The 21,837-nt window shown below is 43.1% G+C and overlaps 1 protein-coding gene across 3 annotated transcripts in view; it reads right to left on the reverse strand.

Annotated features, from left to right (window-relative positions):
* Positions 1 to 288: 288 nt before the first annotated feature.
* The window catches only part of GPC3 (glypican 3), a gene marked incomplete at its 5' end in the record, with an annotated part of 437,280 nt that continues 415,731 nt past the window's right edge, over positions 289 to 21,837 (reverse strand). For all 3 annotated transcript variants that reach the window (XM_079727248.1, XM_079727247.1, XM_079727246.1), the window contains one exon: positions 289 to 755. In XM_079727248.1, coding sequence (XP_079583374.1) covers positions 589 to 755 — 167 coding nt within the window. In that variant the 3' untranslated portion in view covers positions 289 to 588. The remainder of the gene's footprint in view (positions 756 to 21,837) is intronic.

The following is a 21,837-nucleotide window of genomic DNA, read 5'->3' on the forward strand; positions in this document are numbered from 1 at the left end:
ACGGGGACACTTTTCTGAGATGCCTTTAGTTTCATAGGCCAGATACGCTCCCCCGTTTGTAAATGGAGATTATGGATTGGGTATGTGTTGGGACGGACTGGCTTTGACTGGAGCTTGGAGCCAAGACTGATACTCGCCCGAAAGGTAGGCAGGGAGGGAGGGAGGGGGATTTTCTTATACTGGGTAGAAAGCTAGGTGAGGAGGGGGAAAGCATTGCATGGTCACCATGTGTGTGGGCTTACAAAAAGGACCCAACACATTTTTATTTGAGCATTTATTTTTTTCCAAAGAAATCCATGCAAAGGGAAAGACAGAGAGAAAGACATGGTAACCATGTTCTAGCAGCCAAACATAGGAAAATAATTTGGCACAATTTGGTTTTTTTGTTGTTGCAAAAGGACAATCTATACTACCACTAAAATTTACCGTCCTCTTAAAGATACCATTTGATTTTCGAAAACGTAACTCATGGTTAGTCTTCTACTTAATGGCTGGAGGAGGTATATAAGATAAAAAAATAGAAAAAAAGAAAAAGGTGGTTCCCTTTATAGAGGGAGACCACAGGGTGCTGAAGGGTGACCTTGGCAGTCAGTGCACCAGGAGGAAAGAGCACACCACGGAGATTGCCAAGCTGGTGAGAATCTTCAGGGGGGAAGGGCCATTCCCGAGGTTGTGAGAGGCAACTATCTCATTGTCCTGATTCACATGTTGTTTGCTTCCAGGAGCATCGTCCACGTCCAGATCATAAGCCAGTTCTGCCGAAAGAAAGGACAGAATTTAAATACAGGCTTAACAACAGCCTCAGGTTTGCACTCTTCACGGCCCAAGAGCTTGTCTGCACTGCTGGGATACCCCAGGTTTGATTTCTTCCTTTCATTGAAGGGGAGGCCGCCAGGAGATGGGAAGAAGACAGGGGTGTTATGTGCGGGGCCCGCCCGAGGAAGATGGCTAGTGGAGCTCCTGCCAGAGATCCCACCAACAGGGAGCGAGCTGGCTGCTCCCCTCCCACCTTTGGCTCCACCCACACCCCGGAGTGCACACTGGCCCTTTCCACATCTCCCACCTGGCAAGACCATGCTTGAAGGTCATTTTCACCAGATCTCACAGGTATCCAAACGTAAGGTGCCATGTGGGTGACAACATGCGTGTCCTTGTGTGTATGTGTGTTGGTGGGAGAGGGGATGTGGTAGCCTCCCAGGGTACCTTTTCTGGGCCCTGCACCCAGTTCAGATTTTCCCCTGGGAGGCCTTGCCTTAGAGTTGATGATAGGGTAGTTTGCCATTGGAAGTTGTTTTATTTTTCTCAGAAATATCTTTTATCTATATGGTCTTTTCACCGCCCACCCCTAACACATACCCACACCCACACAGGATATCGGTTGGCCAAAAAGTTCGTTTGGGTTTTTTCTGTAAGCAGAAAGACCCGAACTTTTTGGCCAGCCCAATATAATGCATAGAATTTAAGACTAAGGAAAGGCTAATGGGTGAGGGTCCTCTTTCTTCGACTGCCTACTGTTTATGAGATATGCTCATGATTCTGAAAAGAAATTGGGGTACTGGTGTTGGCCTAACGCGGAAATCTCCCAGAGGGTAAATCTAAGTAGATAGTGGTTTGTCAGGAAATTAAAGACAGCTGGTCCTAGCCCAGGGCTCAGTTTCTCTTAGATTTGCTTTTCCAGATTTAGAGTTCAAATCTACTCCCTTCGCTTTTCTGGACTCGGTCACCAATGTTTGTTTCTATTTCAATAGCATGTGAGTGACCTCAGCAGCCAACTGTCCTGTGGCCAATGGAGCCAGAAAGATCCCTTGGGGACATGGAGATGCATAGCAACAGGCACAGAGGAAACGACAGGGATTCTGCAGAAGGAAGGAAGGAAGAGGAAGGAAGAGCTCCTCTTACAGGGGATGAAACACGCAGTAAGTCACAGGAAGAAAGTGTAAGGACTCAGCTGGTCCAGGATGTGTACAGAGCAGGGCCCAGGACCACGGCTGCTGTGAGGCTGGCATTCCTTAGAGCAGGCAGCAAGGTCAAGGTGATCAAAGCCAGAGGATCTGATTACACAGCCCACAAAACTACTTTCCAAAGGGCTACTGCAGTTTATAATGCCACCAGCAATGATGAGGGAACCAGTAAAAGATACTGTAGCCTGTATAAGATGATATCTCAAAGTTTCTTTAATTTGAGTGTATTTGATTACTAGTATAGAAGAACTTTTTCTGTGTTTTCGTTCTCAATGAATAACAGTTCATATCCTTTGCCTTCTTACCTAATGGGTATTGATATTTTCCCTATTAATCTGAATATATATTTTATTGAGTCCTTTGCTTATCACATTTGATACAAGTAATTTTTCTATTTTGTTACTAACTATACTTATTATTTTTCATTGCTGTACAAGGAAATGATGTCCTAACTTATAATATATATGAATCTGACCACATTTTGCTCTTCTGAAGCTGAGAAAGTGTTTCTTCTTGAGTGCTGATGATAATGATGCAAATAAAAATTTCCAGGGAACCCTCTTACTAAGGGAAAAGTGAATCAGTAGACTAATAGCCATTCCCTCTCCCCCCAGAATAAATAGATACAAAGAAAATCAAAGAGAAAAAGAACAAAGAGCAATGCTCTACTTGGAAATCAGACCTCTTTCTCTGAAAGGGAAAGTGCAGGCCAAGGTCAGCTGTCAGTCGGCAAGGATAGTGCAGGCTTAGGTCCCGATCAGATTTCACCAAAGTCGAGAACACATATGGCTGGATCTGTTGAAAGGCCAGCCTTGAGTCTCATGGCAACTTCTCAACTTAAATGAAGAGGAGTATTTTTCGGTCTGACCTGAATGAGAGCACTTTCAGCAGCGCCTTCAGATTCATTTTCCGGATATCCCCCTTGCCTAACATCAGGATTAAGCAAACAACATCTACTAATGTGACCACTCAGCTCCTCCACTATTTACATTGCTCTTCAAATAATCCATGAACACTACACAGTTTTGTCTATTCTAGCAGTTATGGAAAACCCAGCAGTTATGTTAGATCCAGTAGTTTCTCATCTTTTTGCCACCAAATACCTCTTTTGTTATGTCTATCTCTTGGAACCTATGAAATTATAAAAATGACTACCAATTATTGAGTCCTCACTGTGTGCCAGGCACTGTGCTAAGCCCTTTATAATACATGATCTCATGTAATCAAACCTTCTCAGTAATGTTATGAAGTAGGTATTATAATTCCCATTTTACTGATGAGGAAGCTCAAGCTCAGGTTACTTTTTTTTTGCCTGTATTTACACAGCTGGTAAGTGGCAGAGGTGTTCTTTGAATGCAGGGCTGACTCTGAACCTCATACGGACCTATATCATAAACAAACTGAAAAATTTTATACGTATACCAAGTATACTGCAGTCAGTAAATAGTAATGGGTTCCTTCTTGAAGAAAAAAAAAAAACTCAGGAAAAATATCCTGCCAAAGATAACTAACTAAAAAACACATGAAATAAAATGAAAAGACAATGGACAGACTGGGAGAAAATATTTGCAAATGATGTGATGGACAAGGGCTTAATTTCCCAAATATCCAAACAGCTCATACAACTCAACAACAAAAAAACAAACAACCCAATCAAAAAATAGGTGGAAGATCTAAATAGACATTTCTCCAAAGAAGACATAGATGGTTAAAAAGCCCATGAAAAGATGCTCAACATCACTAATTATTAGCAAAATGCAAATCAAAACTACAATGAGGTATCACCTCACACCAGTCAGAATGGCCATCATCAAAAAATCTACAAATAATAAATGCTGGAGAGGGTGTGGAGAAAAGGGAACCCTCCTACACAGTTGGTGGGAATGTAAACTGATACAGCTACTATGGAGAACAGTATGGAGGTTCCTTAAAAAAGTAAAAATAGAGTTGCCATATGATCCAGCAATCCCACTCCTGGGCATATATGTGGAGAAAACCATAATTCGAAAAGATACATGCACCCCAATGTTACTGCAGCACTATTTACAATAGCTAAGACATGGAAGCAACCTAAGTGCGCATTGACAGATGAATGGATAAAGAAGATGTGGTACATATATACAATCGAATATTACTCAGCCATAAATAAGAATGAAATAATGCCACTTGCAGCAACATGAATAGACCTACAGATTGTCATACTAAGACAGAGAAAGACAAATATTGTATGATATCGCTTATGTGTGGAATCTAAAAAATAGGGTACAAATGAACTTATCTGCAAAACAGAAATAGAGTTACAGATGTAGAAAATAAACTTATAGTTACCAGGGGGTAAGAGGGGGGAGGGATAACTTGGGAGATTGGGATTGACATATACACACGACTATATATAAAATAGATAACTAATAGGGACCTACTGTATAACACAGGGAACTCTACTCAGTACTCTGTAATGGCCTATATGGGAAAAGAATCTAAGAAAGAGTGTATATATGTATAACAGATTCCCTTTGTTGTACAGCAGAAACTAACACAACATTGTAAATCAACTATACTTCAATAAAATTTAAAAAGAAAAGCTTAGAAAGGAGATGTGGTACATATATATACGATGGAATACTATGCAGCAATGAAAAAGAATGAAATAATGCTATTTGCAGCAACATGGATCGACTTAGAGATTATCATATTAAATAAGTCAGAAAGAGAAATACAGAGTGGAGGGGGAAGATGGCAGAAGAGTAAGACGCCGAGATCACCTTCCTCCCCACAGATACATCAGAAATACATCTACACGTGGAACAACTCCTACAGGACACCTACTGAACGCTGGCAGAAGACCTCAGACCTCCCAAAAGGCAAGAAACTCCCCACGTACCTGGGTAGGGCAAAAGAAAAAAGAAAAAACAGAGACAAAAAAATAGGGATGGGACCTGCACCAGTGGAAGGGAGCTGTGAAGGAGGAAAGGTGTCCACACACTAGAAGCCCCTTCTCGGGTGGAGACTGCGGGTGGCAGAGAGGGGAAACTTCGGAGCCACGGAGGAGAGCGCAGCAACAGGGGTGCAGAAGGCAAAACAGAGAGATTCCCGCACAGAGGATCAGTGCCGACCATCACTCACCCGCCCTAGAGGCTTGTCTCCTCACCCGCCGGGGCGGGCGGGACAGGGAGCTGAGGCTCGGGCTTTGGTCGGATCCCAGGCAGACGACTGGGATTGGTGGCATAAACGCAGCCTGCAGGGGGTTAGTGCACCATGGCTAGCCGGATGGGAGTCTGGGGAAAAGTCTGGACCTGCCGGAGAGGCAAGAGACTTTTTCTTCCCTCTTTGTTTCCTGGTGCGCGAGGAGAGCGGATTAAGAGCACTGCTTAAAGGAGCTCCAGAGACAAGCGTGAGCGGCGGCTATCAGTGCGGACCCCAGAGACGGGCATGAGATGCTAAGGCTGCTGCTGCCACCACCAAGAAGCCTGTGACTGAGCACAGTTCACTGTCCACACCTCCCCTCCCGGGAGCCTGTGCAGCCCGCCACTGCCAGGGTCCCAGGATCCAGGGACAACTTCCCCAGGAGAACGCACGGCGCGCCTCAGGCTGATGCAACATCATGCTGCCCTCTGCAGCCACAGGCTTACCCCGCATCCGTACCCCTCCCTCCCCCTCTCCTGAGTGAGCCAGAGCCCCCGAATCAGCGGCTCCTTTAACCCCGTCCGGTCTGAGCGAACAACAGACGCCCTCAGACGACCTACACGCAGAGGCGGGGCCAAATCCAAAGCTGAACCCTGGGAGCTGTGTGAACAAAGAAAGGGAAATCTCTCCCAGCAGCCTCAGGATCAGCGGATTAAAGCTCCACAATCAACTTCATGTACCCTGCATCTGTGGAATATATGAATAGACAACGAATCATCCCAAATTGTGGAGGTGGACTTTGGGAGCAAGATAGATTATTTTTTCCCCTTTTCCTCTTTTTGTGAGTGTGTATGTGTATGCTTCTGTGTGAGATTTTGTCTGTATAGCTTCACTTTCACCATTTGTCCTAGGGTTCTATCCATGCATTTTTTTTAATTTTTAAATTTTTTTCTTAATAATTATTTTTTATTTTAATAACTATTTTACTTTATTTTATTTTATTTTATCTTCTCCCTCCCTCCCTCTCTTTCTTTCTTTCCACTTTTCCTCCCTTTTATTCTGAGCCGTGTGGATGAAAGGCTCTTGGTGATGCAGCCAGGAGTCAGTGCTGTGCCTATGAGGTGGGAGAGCTAACTTCAGGACACTGGTCCACAAGAGACCTCCCAGCTCCATGTAATATGAAACGGCAAAAATCTCCCAGAGATCTCTATCTCAACACCAAGACCCAGCTTCACACAACGACCAGCAAGCTATAGTGCTGGACACCCTATGCCAAACAACTAGCAGGACAGGAACACAACCCCACCCATTAGCAGAGAGGATGCCTAAAATCATAATAAGTCCACGAACACCCCAAAACACACCACCAGATGTAGACCTGCCCACCAGAAAGACAAGATCCAGCCTCATCCACCAGAACACAGGCACTAGTCCCGTCCACCAGGAAGCCTACACAATCCACTGAACCAGCTTTAGCCACTGGGGACAGACACCAAAAACAACGGGAACTATGAAACTGCAGCCCGCGAAAATGAGACCCCGGACACAGTAAGTTAAGCAAAATGAGAAAACAGAAAAACAGCAGATGAAGGAACAAGGTAAAAATCGCCCAGACCTAACAAAAGAAGAGGAAATAGGCAGTCTACCTGAAAAATAATTCAGAATAATGATAGTAAAGATGATCCAAAATCCTGGAAATAGAATAGAGAAAATGCAAGAAACATTTAACAAGGACCTAGTAGATGAAACAAGCAATGATGAACAACATAATAAATGAAATTAAAAATACTCTAGATGGGATCAATAGCAGAATAACTGAGGCAGAAGAACGGATAAGTGACGTGGAAGATAAAATAGTGGAAATAACTACTGCAGAGCAGAATAAAGAAAAAAGAATGAAAAGAACTGAGGACAGTCTCAGAGACCTCTGGGACAACATTAAACTCACCAACATTTGAATTGTAGGGGTTCCAGAAGAAGAAGAGAAAAAGAAAGGGACTGAGAAAATATTTGAAGAGATTATAGTTGAAAACTTCCCTAATATGGGAAAGGAAATAGTTAATCAAGTCCATGAAGCACAGAGAGTCCCATACAGGGTAAATCCAAGGAGAAACACGCCAAGACACATATTAATCAAACTATCAAAAATTAAATACAAAGAAAACATATTAAAAGCAGCAAGGGAAAAACAACAAGTGACACAGAAGGGAATCCCCATAAGGTAACTGGTGATCTTTCATCACAAAGTCTGCAAGCCAGAAGGGAGTGGCAGGACATATTTAAAGTGATGAAGGAGAAAAACCTACAACCAAGACTACTCTACCCAGCAAGGATCTCATTCAGATTTCATGGAGAAATTAAAACGTTTACAGACAAGCAAAAGCTGAGAGAGTTCAGCACCACCAAACCAGCTTAACAACAAATGCTAAAGGAACATCTCTAGGCAGGAAACACAATAGAAGGAAAAGACCTAAAATAAAAAACCGAGAACAATTAAGAAATGGGAATAGGACATACATATCAATAATTACCTTAAATGTAAATGGACTAAATGCTCCCACCAAAAGACACAGACTGGCTGAATGGATACAAAGACAAGACCCATGTATATGCTATCTACAAGAGACCCACTTCAGACCTAGAGACACATACAGACTGAAAGTAAGGGGATGGAAAAAGATATAGCATGCAAATGGAAATCAAAAGAAAGCTGGACTAGCAATTCTCATATCAGACAAAATAGACTTTAAAATAAAGACAATTATAAGAGACAAAGAAGGACACTACCTAACGATCAAGGGATCAATCCAAAAAGAAGATGTAACAATTGGTAATATTTATGCACCCAACATAGGAGCACCTCAATACATAAGGCAAATGCTAACAGCCATAAAAGGTCAAATCAACAGGAACACAATCATAGTTGGGGACTTTAACACCCCACTTTCACCAATGGACAGATCATCCAAAATGAAAATAAATAAGGAAACACAAGCTTAAATGATACATTAAAAAAGATGGACTTAATTGATATTTATAGGACATTCCATCCAAAAACAACAGAATACACATTTTTCTCAAGTGCTCATGGAACATTCTCCAGGATAGATCATATCTTGGGTCACAAATCAAGCCTTGATAAATTTAAGACAATTGAAATCGTATCAAGTATCTTTTCCGACCACAACACTATGAGACTAGATACCAGTTACAGGAAACGATCTGTAAAAAATACAAACACATGGAGGCTAAACAATACACTACTTAATAATGAAGTGATCACTGAAGAAATCAAAGAGGAAATCAAAAAATACCTAGAAACAAATGACAATGGAGACACGACCACCAAAAACCTATGGGATGCAGCAAAAGCAGTTCTAAGAGGGAAGTTTATAGCAATACAGTCCTACCTTAAGAAACAGGAAACATCTCAAATAAACAACCTAACCTTGCACCTAAAGCAGTTAGAGAAAGAACAAAGAAAGCCCAAAGTTAGCAGAAGGAAAGAAATCATAAAGATCAGATCAGAAATAAATGAAAAAGAAATGAAGGAAACGATACCAAAGATCAATAAAAATAAAAGCTGGTTCTTTGAGAATATAAACAAAAATGATAAACCATTAGCCAGATTCATCAAGAAAAAAAGGAAGAAGACTAAAATCAATAGAATAGAAATGAAAAAGGAGAAGTAACAACTGACACTGCAGAAATACAAAAGATCATGAGAGATTACTACAAGAAACTCTATGCCAATAAAATGGACAACCTGGAAGAAATGGACAAATTCTTAGAAATGCACAACCTGCCAAGACTGAATCAGGAAGAAATAGAAAATATGAACAGACCAATCACAAGCACTGAAATTCAAACTGTGATTAAAAATCTTCCAACAAACAAAAGCCCAGCACCAGATGGCTTCACAGGCCAATTCTATCAACATTTAGAGAAGAGCTAACACCCATACTTCTCAAACTCTTCCAAAATATAGCAGAGGGAGGAACACTCCCAAACTCATTCTACGAGGCCACCATCACCTTGATACCAAAACCAGACAAGGATGTCACAAAGAAAGGAAACTACAGGCCAATATCACTGATGAACATAGATGCAAAAATCCTCAACAAAATACTAGCAAACAGAATCCAAGAGCACAATAAAAGGATCATACACAACGATCAAGTGGGGTTTGTTCCAGGAATGCAAGGATTCTTCAATATACACAAATCAATCAATGTGATACACCATATTAACAAATTGAAGGGGAAAAACCATATGATCATCTCAATAGATGCAGAGAAAGCTTTCGACAAAATTCAACACCCATTTATGATAAAAACCCTATAGAAAGTAGGCATAGAGGGAACTTTCCTCAACATAATAAAGGCCATATATGACAAACCCACAGCCAGCATTGTCCTCAATGGTGAAAAACTGAAACCATTTCCACTAAGATCAGGAACAAGACAAGGTTGCACACTCTCACCACTCTTATTCAACATACTTTTGGACGTTCTAGCCACAGTAATCAGAGAAGAAAAGGAAATAAAAGGAATCCAAATCAGAAAAGAAGTAAAGCTGTCACTGTTTGCAGATGACATGATACTCTACATAGAGAATCCTAAAGATGCTACCAGAAAACTACTAGAGCTAATCAATGAAGTTGGTAAAGTAGCAGGATACAAAATTCATGCACAGAAATCTCTGGCATTCCTATACACTAATGATGAAAAATCTGAAAGTGAAATCATGAAAACACTCTGATTTACCACTGCAACTAAAAGAATAAAATATCTAGGAATAAACCTACCTAAGGAGACAAAAGACCTGTATGCAGATAATTATAAGACTGATGAAAGAAATTAAAGATGATACAAATAGATGGAGAGATATACCATGTTCTTGGATTGGAAGAATCAATATTGTGAAAGTGACTCTACTACCCAAAGCAATCTACAGATTCAATGCAATCCCTATCAAAGTACCACTGGCATTTTTCACAGAACTAGAACAAAACATTTCACAATTTGTATGGAAACACAAAAGACCTCGAATAGGGCTTCCCTGGTGGCGCAGTGGTTGAGAGTCCGCCTGCCGATGCAGGGGTCACGGGTTCGTGCCCTGGTCCAGGAAGATCCCACATGCTGTGGAGCAGCTAGGCCCGTGAGCCATGGCTGCTGAGCCTGCATGTCTGGAGCCTGTTCTCCACAACGGGAGAGGCCACAACTGTGAGAGGCCCGCATACCTCAAAAAAAAAAAAAAAAAAAAAAAACCCCGAATAGCCAAAGCAATCTTGAGAACAAAAAACAGAGGTGGAGGAATCAGCCTCCCTGACTTCAGACTATACTACAAAACTACAGTAATCAAGACAGTGTGGTACTGGCACAAAAACAGAGAGATCAATGGAACAGGATAGAAAGCCCAGAGATAAACCCACGCACATATGGTCACCTTATCTTTGATAAAGGAGGCAGGAATGTACAGTGGAGAAAGGACAGCGTCTTCAATAAGTGGTGCTGGGAAAACTGGACAGCTACGTGGAAAAGTATGAGATTAGATCACTCCCTAACACCATACACAAAAATAAGCTCAAAATGGATTAAAGACATAAAGGTAAGGCCAGAAACTATCAAACTCTTAGAGGAAAACATAGGCAGAACACTCTATGACATAAATCACAGCAAGATCCTTTTTGACCCACGTCCTAGAGAAATGGAAATAAAAACAAAAATAAACAAATGGGACCTAATGAAACTTCAAAGCTTTTGCATAGCAAAGGAAACCATAAACAAGACCAAAAGACAACCCTCAGAATGGGAGAAAATATTTGCAAATGAAGCAACTGACAAAGGATTAATCTCCAAAATGTATAAGCAGCTCATGCAGCTCAATAAGAAAAATAAAAACAACCCAATCCAAAAATGGGCAGAAGACCTAAATAGACATTTCTCCAGAGAAGATATACAGATGGCCAACATATACATGAAAGAATGCTCAACATCATTAATCATTAGAGAAATGCAACTCAAAACAACAATGAGATATCATCTCACACCAGTCAGAATGGCCATCATCAAAGTATCTACAAACAATAAATGCTGGAGAGGGTGTGGAGAAAAGGGAACACTCTTGCACTGCTGGTGGGAATGTGAATTGGTACAGCCACTATGGAGAACAGTATGGAGTTTCCTTAAAAAACTACAAATAGAACTACCATATGACCCAGCAATCCCACTACTGGGCATATACTCTGAGAAAACCATAATTCAAAAAGAGTCATGTAACAAGATATTCACAGCAGCTCTATTTACAATAGCCAGGACTTGGAAACAACCTAAGTGTCCATCATCAGATGAATGGATAAAGAAGATGTGGCACATATATACAATGGAATATTACTCAGCCATAAAAAGAAACGAAATTGCGTTATTTGTAGTGAGGTGGATGGACCTAGAGTCTGTCATACAGTGTGAAGTAAGTCAGAAACAGAAAGACAAATACCGTATGCTAACACATATATATGGAATCTAAGGAAAAAAATGTCATGAAGAGCCTAGGGGTAAGACAGGAATAAAGACACAGACCTACTAGAGCATGGACTTGAGGATATGGGGAGGGGGAAGGGTAAGCTGTGACAAAGTGAGAGAGTGGCATGGACATATATACACTACCAGACGTAAGGTAGATAGCTAGTGGGAAGCAGCCGCATAGCACAGGGAGATCAGCTCGGTGCTTTGTGACCACCTGGAGGGGTGGGATAGGGAGGGTGGGAGGGAGGGAGACGCAAGAGGGAGGAGATATGGGAACATATGTATATGTATAACTGATTCACTTTGTTATAAAGTAGAAACTGACACATCATTGTAAAGCAATTATACTCCAATAAAGATGTAAAAAAAACGAAGGAGAAATACAAATACTAATGATATCACTTATATGTGTGGAATCTAAAATATGACAGAAATGAACCTATCTACAAAACAGAAACAGACTCGCAGACATAGAGAACAGACTTGTGGTTGCCAAGGACGAGGGGGATGGGGGAGGGATGGATTGGGAGTTTGGGGTTAGCAGATGCAAACTATTTATATACAGAATGGATAAACAATAAGGTCTACTGTATAGCACAGGGCACCATATCCAATATCCTGATACGCCATAATGGAAAAGAATATTAAAAAAATGTATATATGTGTATAACTGAATCACTTTGCTGTATATCAGAAACTAATAACAGTATAAATCAACTGTACATCAAAAAAAAGCATATGAGAAAAGTCAATGTTTCCACATAGAACTGATCACAAACTTGATTAAGTAGCTTTGTTAAGCTTTGTGAAATACTGAAAAGAGCTCTAGGTTTGGGGACCCCAAATGGCCATTATATCAGTTCTGTTTACCTAAAGCAATCAGCAATGATGGCCAAGGCCATCATGCACCCCTGGCACAAGGCTGGGCCATGTCTTCTACCTCCAAAAAACCCAAGGAATATTCAGAATAATACCTTCTAGTGCTTCCTAAGCTGTGGCTACAGGTTTCCCGAGGCTTCCCACTCAGCAGCAGCAAAGCTTTATCACCCAACCCTATAGCTGGGTTCCTGTGGCTGATACTGATGGGAGTTCCAGCAAAGACACACTGTGGGCCTGGGCCACCATCACGGAGATTAGAGATGAAGGGGACAGCTTAGCATGACAAGGAAGCACTATTGGGACACAGAGGAACTAGGGTTTTGGTTAAAGATATCTATGGACATTCCTGAACCGGAGAAATATAATCCAATTTAATTCAACAAACTTAACAGTAGTCTACTATGGCCCAAGCATTGAGCTAGAAGCTTGGAGAAAGACTTAGTGTCTGCCTTCAAGAATCCCACAGTCTGGCAAGGAAAACAGACCAATAGACAAACCAACAAGACAGTTGGCAGAAAGCAGAAAGGGTTCGGATAAAGGCACAAGTGAAACACCAGGGTGACAGAAGGGAGAGAAAAATTCCAAATAAAAGAAGGTTCTGGGAAGGTTTCTTGGGACAATTGGGCCACAAACTGCACCATAAAGGATGGGTGGAACTATGGCAGGGCTGAAGGAGATGGTTATGCATTTCAGGCAGAGGGTTCAGCTTGAGAAAAATCATTAATATCTGAGAATGTCGATAGTGCATACTCAATAGGAGCAAGTAGGCTCTACGGAGGGAAGGAATGTAGAGTTCACATCGTTGTGGTATGTGTTTGTTGCCTGCCTGGTGGGTGATAAAAGGTAGGGCAGGAAGGACAAGTAAGCAAGGGCCAAATCATGGTCGATTAGGAATGCTAAGACTTTCTCCTGTGGGCAATAGGGAGCCACTGCAGGTTTTTAAGTAAGGAATCCACACAATCTGCTTTGTGTTTTTCAGAAATCACTGTTAACAGTTTGGAGGACAGCCCTAAGTGGGCGGGAGAGACTTGTCAGACATGTTGTCTTGGGAAAAACAAGAAGCCTGTGGGAACAGTATCTGGGGATCAGCCAGTAGCAAATATTAAAAGAAAATTTAAAAACCTATGAAGAAGCTAAATCTACACCAAACCAAAACCTTCTCATTTTGCTACGAACCAGATGCCTTATGGGAATAACCACAAACCATACTCTTAAATCATTCAAATTTTTATGTTTATCATTGATTTTCCAGAATATATCTTTGTTTGGTGAGGTACATATTGTAAAACACGCATAAATTGGCTTTTGTCTTGCAGCTGAACGTCAGTGAGAACCTTTTGGGCCAGCAAGGAAATTTTCATGCTAAATCTAAAAATCTGTTTCTATTTGTAATCAGTTTAACTACACCCAGTGGGTTAGACCCAACAATCTGTACTAATTATACACTCAGCCCTGACTCCCATTTTGCTCTTATATCCTTTGTGTTGCAGATTAGATAATCCCTTTAAATGATCATCAGTCATTAAGGTCTGCACTTCGTGTGGAAAAGTTTTTCTGCACTGGACGAAGCACTAGGTGGGGAGCGCCCCCCACTTAGTTATTCAGTCTCCTAGGAGAGTTCCTAAGGAAGAGGGCACCTCCTGGGGGTCTGGAGCCCTGGGTTCCAGGCCAGGCTCAGTCACTGAGTTACTGTTTCACCCTTGGCAAGTCATTTCCCTCTCCTCTGGGCCTCAGTCACCCCCATTTTGCTAAATCGGGGTATTGGACTAGATGAAATCTAAACTTCCTTCTGTCAGTAGTTTTGTCCCTCTCTGATTCCAAGGCTCTTGGGGCCCAGTGCGGAGCACAGTCTGCTCAGGCTGTGATCATTCCTCCACCCACAGCAGCCAAGGGGGCTGCCCCCACCAGAGCACCTATGAGCAGGGAGAGGCAGTCAGTTGTTTCCCTTGCGATGTGAGTCTTTCTGGTGATCACCAGCTACCAAATTCTGAATCCTCTTTCTTCTTAAGCTGGTTTAATTGTGGATAAGAGACCCTGGCAATAAATAAATCCACACTGGACTGTTTTGTTTTCTTTAAACCCTGGCATCATAACGTCTACTAAAGGCAGTACACACCAAGCTTTGGGGGAGAAGTTGCTGGGCCTGGGCTACACAGGCAGCCAGGGAAAATCTGTCAGCCAGTGAGACGAGCCTTTGGGCCCTTACAGAGCCACCGGGGTCTTGAGCATATAATAGGATTCTAATGCTCGCCCTCTGATGGCGTGGGCATCAAGCAGGGCAAGGCGCTGCTACAGGGGCCTTACCCACACCAGCGGGCCAACTCCACGGGGCAGCCTGGAAGAAGAGCTGCCATCACACTACCAGCGGAGTGAATGCTGCTGCTTGCCAAGCCTGCACCAGCAGATGGCTTCAATCCGGCCCTAATATGGCAACAGAGCAATACTGCTCTCCCTGCGTTTTGTATTTGCTGTGCGCAGTTGGCCCCCAGGACATGGATATGCGAAACCTTCAGTACCTTGCTTGGTAGACCCCAGAGGCTGAAGTTGGGGAAAGCACTAGAAATCGTGATCATTACACTACTGCTCACTCTGCTGCCCCTTCCCACAGAAGCCTTTGGGCCCCACCATTTGCTTCTGAATCCCCAATAGATCTTGGTTTCCTTGTCCTCCCCTCAACACAACCTTCCTTACTGCCACATCAATACCCCCACCCCCCGCCTCTGCCCTGTCAACCTTTCTGAACTTTCAGGTGTGAAATGACTACTTGGACTTGAAAGCAGAGGAAAGTGACTTTGTTAATGAGCCTCAGGTCTGCAGGAGTCTAGATTTTCTTCTTCATAGATCAGACGAGGGGGAAATGGCACACTTGAGGCCTCTGGTTTTAATTGGTCTAATGGGACTCCTTTTAGGGCCCATTTCACAACATGCCTTCTTGACAAGTGAGCTGCCAATTTTGCCAGCTAAATGACTGTAAATTCTGGGAATAATCCAATCGTCTCTCCTGGAAGAGGACTGGGGCAATGAGATGCCCACTTCATTTCTTACAGCTAATTCCAGCCTGCAAATACCCTCAGTTACAATGCTGGGATGTTGAAAGAATACAATTGATTTTGCCACTAGTATAGGCATGGCCTCTCTTCCTATAGGCTCTGTTTCTCGGTCTGGGGTGGGTGTACCTTCAGGTTACACTGCAGTGGGCTGTGGGTACGTGAAGCCATGGCATTCTTCTTCCCTGGGATTTAGGGCAAAAGCACACTATTTTATACTGAAACATGCAAGGCTGTATGATGGAGCAAAAGTGTGCTATTTGCAAACCCATTTAAGACTTCATAAGATATTTCTTGTTTACTAGGACCTTGAGGTTATGTCCCAGATCCTCAGGAACAGGTGTTCATTCCCACTCTTCACTGCCTGTATGGGGTACTTAGGTGGAAAGGTCTTAAAAGCACTGTTGGGACACTTGAGTCACCTGGGCTTGGTACACTACCAAAGCTAGGCATTTTGACTCACATAGTCCTGATTAGTGACTTAAGGTAGCTTTTTCGATGACAACTTCCTTGTCAAGAGGGGAACGCCATGGTAATTGCCCTTAACTGGGGCTCAGACTGCTTAGTGTCTAATACAAAATGGTGTCCAGGGGATTCAGCCACTAACTATGCTTCACTATTGCATCAAGCCATTGAGAAAGGAACAATAAAAAATACCACGTCAGGGCTTCCCTGGTGGCGCAGTGGTTGAGAGTCCACCTGCCGACGCAGGGGATGCGGGTTCGTGCCCCAGTCCGGGAGGATCCCGCGTGCTGCGGAGCGGCTGGGTCTGTGAGCCATGGCCGTTGAGCCTGCGCGTCTGGAGCCTGTGCTCCGCAGCAGGAGAGGCCACAGCAGTGAGAGGCCCACGTGCCGCAGGAAAAAAAAAATACCACGTCATCCCTTTGGAAATCAGATCATTCTACTGTAGAATCTTATTATGATGTGGGCCACTACTATGCTTGTTTAGGTACATCATGAGTCAAGTCATCTTCCCAGAAACAGAACAGCTCCATCCTGGAAAGTGTGACAGTATGAGTGGGTGGTGTGGTGCTGGCTTTCCTCCACCAGTCCTAGAATTATCATCACCTTCCACAGGAGTGTCACGACTATTACTCTCATGGCTACAGATCCTTCTCACCTGAGGCTACCTAACAGCTCCACAGGAATCACAGTTCCTCAAAGCCTTCCCTTCCCACAGGAGGGGTTACCTGATTCCCATGGGAAGTAATGGGCTTAAGAGTCAGTGGAATACAAGCAGCTGGTGACAGAGACATTGTTCAGCCAGGGCCAGGGGAGAAGATGAAGAGAACAGGCTTCAAGAAGGCAAGGGAAGGACTTCCCTGGTGGCGCAGTGGTTAAGGATCCACCTGCCAGTGCAGGGGACACGGGTTTGAGCCCTGGTCCGGGAAGATCCCACACGCCATGGAGCGACTAAGCCCGTGCGCCACAACTACTGAGCCTGTGCTCTAGAGCCTGTGAGCCACAACTACTGAGCCCGTGAGCCACAACTACTGAAGCCTGTGTGCTCTAGAGCCCGTGCACTGCAACAAAGAGCAGCCCCCACTCGCCGCAACTAGAGAAAGCCCGCGTATAGCAATGAAGGCCCAACGCAGCCAAAAATAAACAAACAAACAAACAAATAAATAGATAAAAGGCAAGGGAAGAGAACACTTTAAAGAGGGGAGGAGAAGCATGGTGGAATGTTATAGAGAGGTCAAGGAAAGTAAGGATTGAGAAGAAGCTACTGAAAGTGTCAACTAGAAGGTTACGGGAGATTTTTGAGAGAAGTTTCAGTAGGGTGTTTAGGTCAAAAACCAGATAGTATTGAGTTGAGAAGAGAGTGGGAGCCGATGTGGATTCACTGAATACTGATTAGCCTTCAGAGAAGTTTGACAGTGAGTGAAATGAAGCACTGCCATCCTAACTGTGCTGAGGTATTGTGGCAGTGCTATCAGTGTCACAACACCTGTACAACCAAGCTTCACTAGAAGGTGCCTCCAGAGTTCCAACTCAAGACGGCCTTTGGAAATGCTATATTCTTGTTATCTCTGATGCATTAACAACCTGTATGAGACACCAGATACCTGTATACCAATGTTTATAGCAGATTATTCACAGCAGCCAAAAGGTGGAAGCAACCCAAGCGTCCATGAATGGATGAACGGATGAACGGATAAACAAAATGTGGTCTATCCATACAATGAAATTTTTTTCAGTCATAGAAAGGAATGAAGTACATTCCTACATGTACAAGGTATATGAACTTCAAAAACATGATGCTAAGTGAAAGAAGCCAGTCACTAAATACCACATGTCATATGATTCCATTTACATAAAATATAAATAGGCAGACTAGGCAAATTTTGGCAATAGTGGTTGCACACACATTGTAAGTGTAATTAATGCCAGTGAACTGTATACATAATGGTTAAAATGACAAATGTTTTGTTATATATATTTTACCATGATTAAAAAACTATAGAAACCAAAAGATTTGGGGTGCATCCTAGTCCCTAAGGGAAGCGTGAGTGCATCGCTCTTCTGGCATTTTACTTTGTAGAGGGGTGTGTGAATGTACCTGATACCAAAGCATCAACCCCCAAATGGTACTCCTTCAGTGCTTTGAAAGTCAAGTCGTCCAAATGAATTAAAATGTATATTTAAGCACTACCTTAGAATTGCAAATATGGCTCCTCAATTGGAAATGAAAGAAGAAGGCAATTTTTGTCACGGGTTTTAGTCTGAGGCTATTTTAAGAGAAATTTATATACAACCTCAGGAAACTTACATTTACTTTTGTGAGTCACACAAATGATGCTAAGCTGAAAATGAATTTTTAAAAAATCAATGAAGCAGTGAATACACTCTGTCCTCATTACTTTAAAAATTTTAATGGTTTAGATTCACAGAGCTCTGTTTATAATGTAAATTTCAAGCATGATGCAGCTACAGAGGTATTCGTCATTGGGCTTTGAGGATGTAGAAGGAGAACACAAAATGTCACTTTCTGTAGCCAAATCAAATTGCTGGGGGGTGGGGGGCGGTCAGGAGAGTGAGGGAGTAGCCTTATAGTCTCTTGGAGCCCAGGCTCCAAAATGCTTAATGAAAAGCTCTTTGATAGTATTTTAGGCAGGGCTTAGGGCTTTAGATATACTTGAATGGGAAAACCCAAAGTCTGGTAATCTTCCATTTTTAATCAGCCATGGTGGACCTTACAAAAAATGTACCTGAGAACTAAAATGCTTGCGATGTCCAACAGGAAAGGAAAGTTACTAGTACAATAGGCAATTGGTCAAAATGGCACAAGTCCCTGAAAACACTCAGCCTGGGTGTGGGAACATCACAGGCCAGAAATCAACAGCAGGCAGGTGTCCTCATAAATGAAAGATGAAAAGCCTCTCTAAGTTGTTCCATCTAAGTCTGTTCCCTAAAACCTCTCCAGTTGTGAAATGCCTCCCTCATCATCAATGGGATTTGGGGAACTGAGGCTATTTTCCCCTCAATTTACTTGGAAGAACACATTGTCATCCTGGCTCCCTCCTCCTTCCTTCCCATCTTTGGATCTGGACTGTCAGTAAGCTGCCATTCTCACATTCCCACAGGTACCACCTCCTCTGTCTTTGGACTGTGACCATTTCTCCTCTCTCCCTCAGCCTCTCTCTCCCCACGTACTTCCCATCTGCCACAGTTCTCAATGCCCCAGCTAGATATGATACCCATTCCTCTCCAATGGCCCACTGCTGTCCAGGAAGAAAGAATGTTCTATTCCATGACAGCAGGCATAAGATAGTACTCTCTTCCTCAATCCCATGTTGAATTAAATTTTTCTCTTCCTCAAAATCCTTGATGGCTCCCTACTGCATGTGGGATCAAGTCCTAATTCCTTAGCATGTCATTCGCAAGCTTCTCCATCTCAACTTGTCTTGCTTTCCAGTTTCAACTGCCCATATATTTCTCCAAGTACCATACACTGTTGTCATACCATCCCATTTATCATTTGCTGAAAATGGCAAGTACTTTGAGGTTCCCATGTCTTTCTTCATGCTGTTCCCTCAGCCTGGATTGGTATCTCTCTTTTTTTCTCTCTCTCAGGCTTCAACTTACATGACACTTCTTCCAGGAAGCCTTGCTTCCCTTCTTACCCCAGCCCAGATGAATCACTTCCCTCTATGATTATCAATTGGATTGTACTTCTCTCATAGCACTAATTTCAATCTGCAGCATAGTAGAGTTAGTCACTCAGCTAGACTGGGAGCCCCTTCAAAGGAAGAAACAAGTCTTACTCCTCTCTGTAGCTCCCACGCAGTACTTGGCTAGCACAGGCACTGAAAAACTGAATGAATGAATGCATGAATCAATGGCCACACAAATGAACACATATCCCCAGTCTACAGAGAATATGAAGGTGAAGGGCTACCTCCTTCGTAGATACCCTTCCCAAGGAGTCTATCTTCATCAACTGATGATTTCCTTAGGGGAAGGAGTCCCACTGAGCTATGATGAAGACAAGACGCAGGCAGGGCCAATGGCGGAGGTGGTGCAGGAAGCAAATGGCAGGGCTCAAACCATGACCTCTATACGCCAAAGCTCTCTGACAACAGGCAGTTCTCATTACCCACAGCATCAATTCACTGCACTCAGTGTGGGTGGAATCTACAAGGTTATTTTCTTTTGATAAATTTATTTCTTATTTATTTTTGGCTGCGTTGGGTCTTCGTTGCTGCGCGTGGGCTTTCTCTAGTTGCGGTGAGCGGGCGCTGCTCTTTGTTGCGGTGCGTGGGCTTCTCATTGCGGTGGCTTCTCTTGTTGCAGAGCATGTGCTCTAGGCACAGGCTTCAGTAGTTGTGGCATGCGGGCTCTAGAGTGCAGGCTCAGTAATTGTGGCTCACGGGCTTAGTTGGTCCGCAGCATGTGGGATCTTCCCGGACCAGGACTTGAACCTGTGTCCCCTGCACTGGCAGGCAAATTCTTAACCACTGTGCCACCAGGGAAGCCCCTACAAGGTTATTTTCTTCCTCCCCTTTGCTGCCTGGAACTCGATGCCTTACTATGTAAGCAGGGGATACATGCCAGCATTTTGTGTGGCACGCTGTGCAGGAAACAGGATTTCTGGTGAGCAGGTTCCATTTATTTCTCACTTCGAACCATCACGATTGGGTTCCCATACCTTTGACACTTGCCTCTGCCTCACAATGTACGCACCCCTGGGCCACACCCTGTCCTTTCCATTGCCACCGATTCCCACGTGTAGGGGCTGCTGGTGATTGGCATTTCAGTGCCTGTCTCTGCAACATCAAAATATAGCTTCACTAATGAAGTCCCTCGCTTGGCTGTAATAAGTACAAAGCAATAAGACTTCAATGCTTTCAGTCACACATGCCGGCGCCCCTTTCCCCTTGCAGAGGTCTGTGGGATGACTGCCAGGAAAATACAATTACGTGCTGTCATGGGAATAAATACAATTCTTTAACCTAAAAGTTCTGTGTTTTTATTTCCCCCCTTTTCCATTTCTCTGTTCACTTCTTTTTCTCTTTCCATTGCTCTTTAAATTCATTTCCTGTGTCCAATTATTCCCTTCTCTTCTGTCTAGTTGTTGCTCTACTAAACATTCTCTCCTGTCTCCACAGTGATCTTTTCCATATCCTTAGGCAAAGGGCAAGGCTGGAGTCCTCTGATGGATTCTGAATGTTAAAGATGCTTTTCTGTTCCTCTGCACTTTGATTTAAACCTCTAACCTGGGTTCCATTTGTTTTAGAAGAGGTTCTAGTATCTCCTTCCTTAATCTCCCATCAACATTTCCATTGCCTTCCTGTTTACCCATCAGCACCATTCCTGCTTCTCAGCTCAGACTCCCTCATTTGCCCCCTCTCGCTCCACCGACCTCCTTGTCTGGCACTGCCGGATCCCCTGCACTGCACATGCCCCCTTTGTTATTTTATTTTATTTTGTTTTTAAACATCTTTATTGGAGCCCCTTTGTTATTTTCCTTCTCTCTTTCCCATCTCAGATTCTTCTTGCTCCATAGCCATGCCATTTTAGTACTGCTGTTTCTCAGCTTTGTCATTCTTTTAAGGGGAAAATGATTTGGGCTTAAAAGAAATAAAGAACTTTCTAATAATTAGTGCAATCTGACAATTGTGTAGGCTGCGCCTAGGCAGTGAGATCTGTCTCTGGAGGTGGTCCATGAGTTTGGACAGCCATTTGGTAGAGATACTGGTTAAGGGATTCAAACATCGAATGAGGGGGTGAAGGTAAATAGCTTCTGATGACCCTTCCAACCCTGAGATTCTAGGATTTCATTCAGGTCTTTAGAGGTCT

Source organism: Hyperoodon ampullatus, assembly GCF_949752795.1.
Source record: "Hyperoodon ampullatus genome assembly, chromosome: X".
NCBI classification, from domain to species: Eukaryota; Metazoa; Chordata; class Mammalia; order Artiodactyla; family Ziphiidae; genus Hyperoodon; species Hyperoodon ampullatus.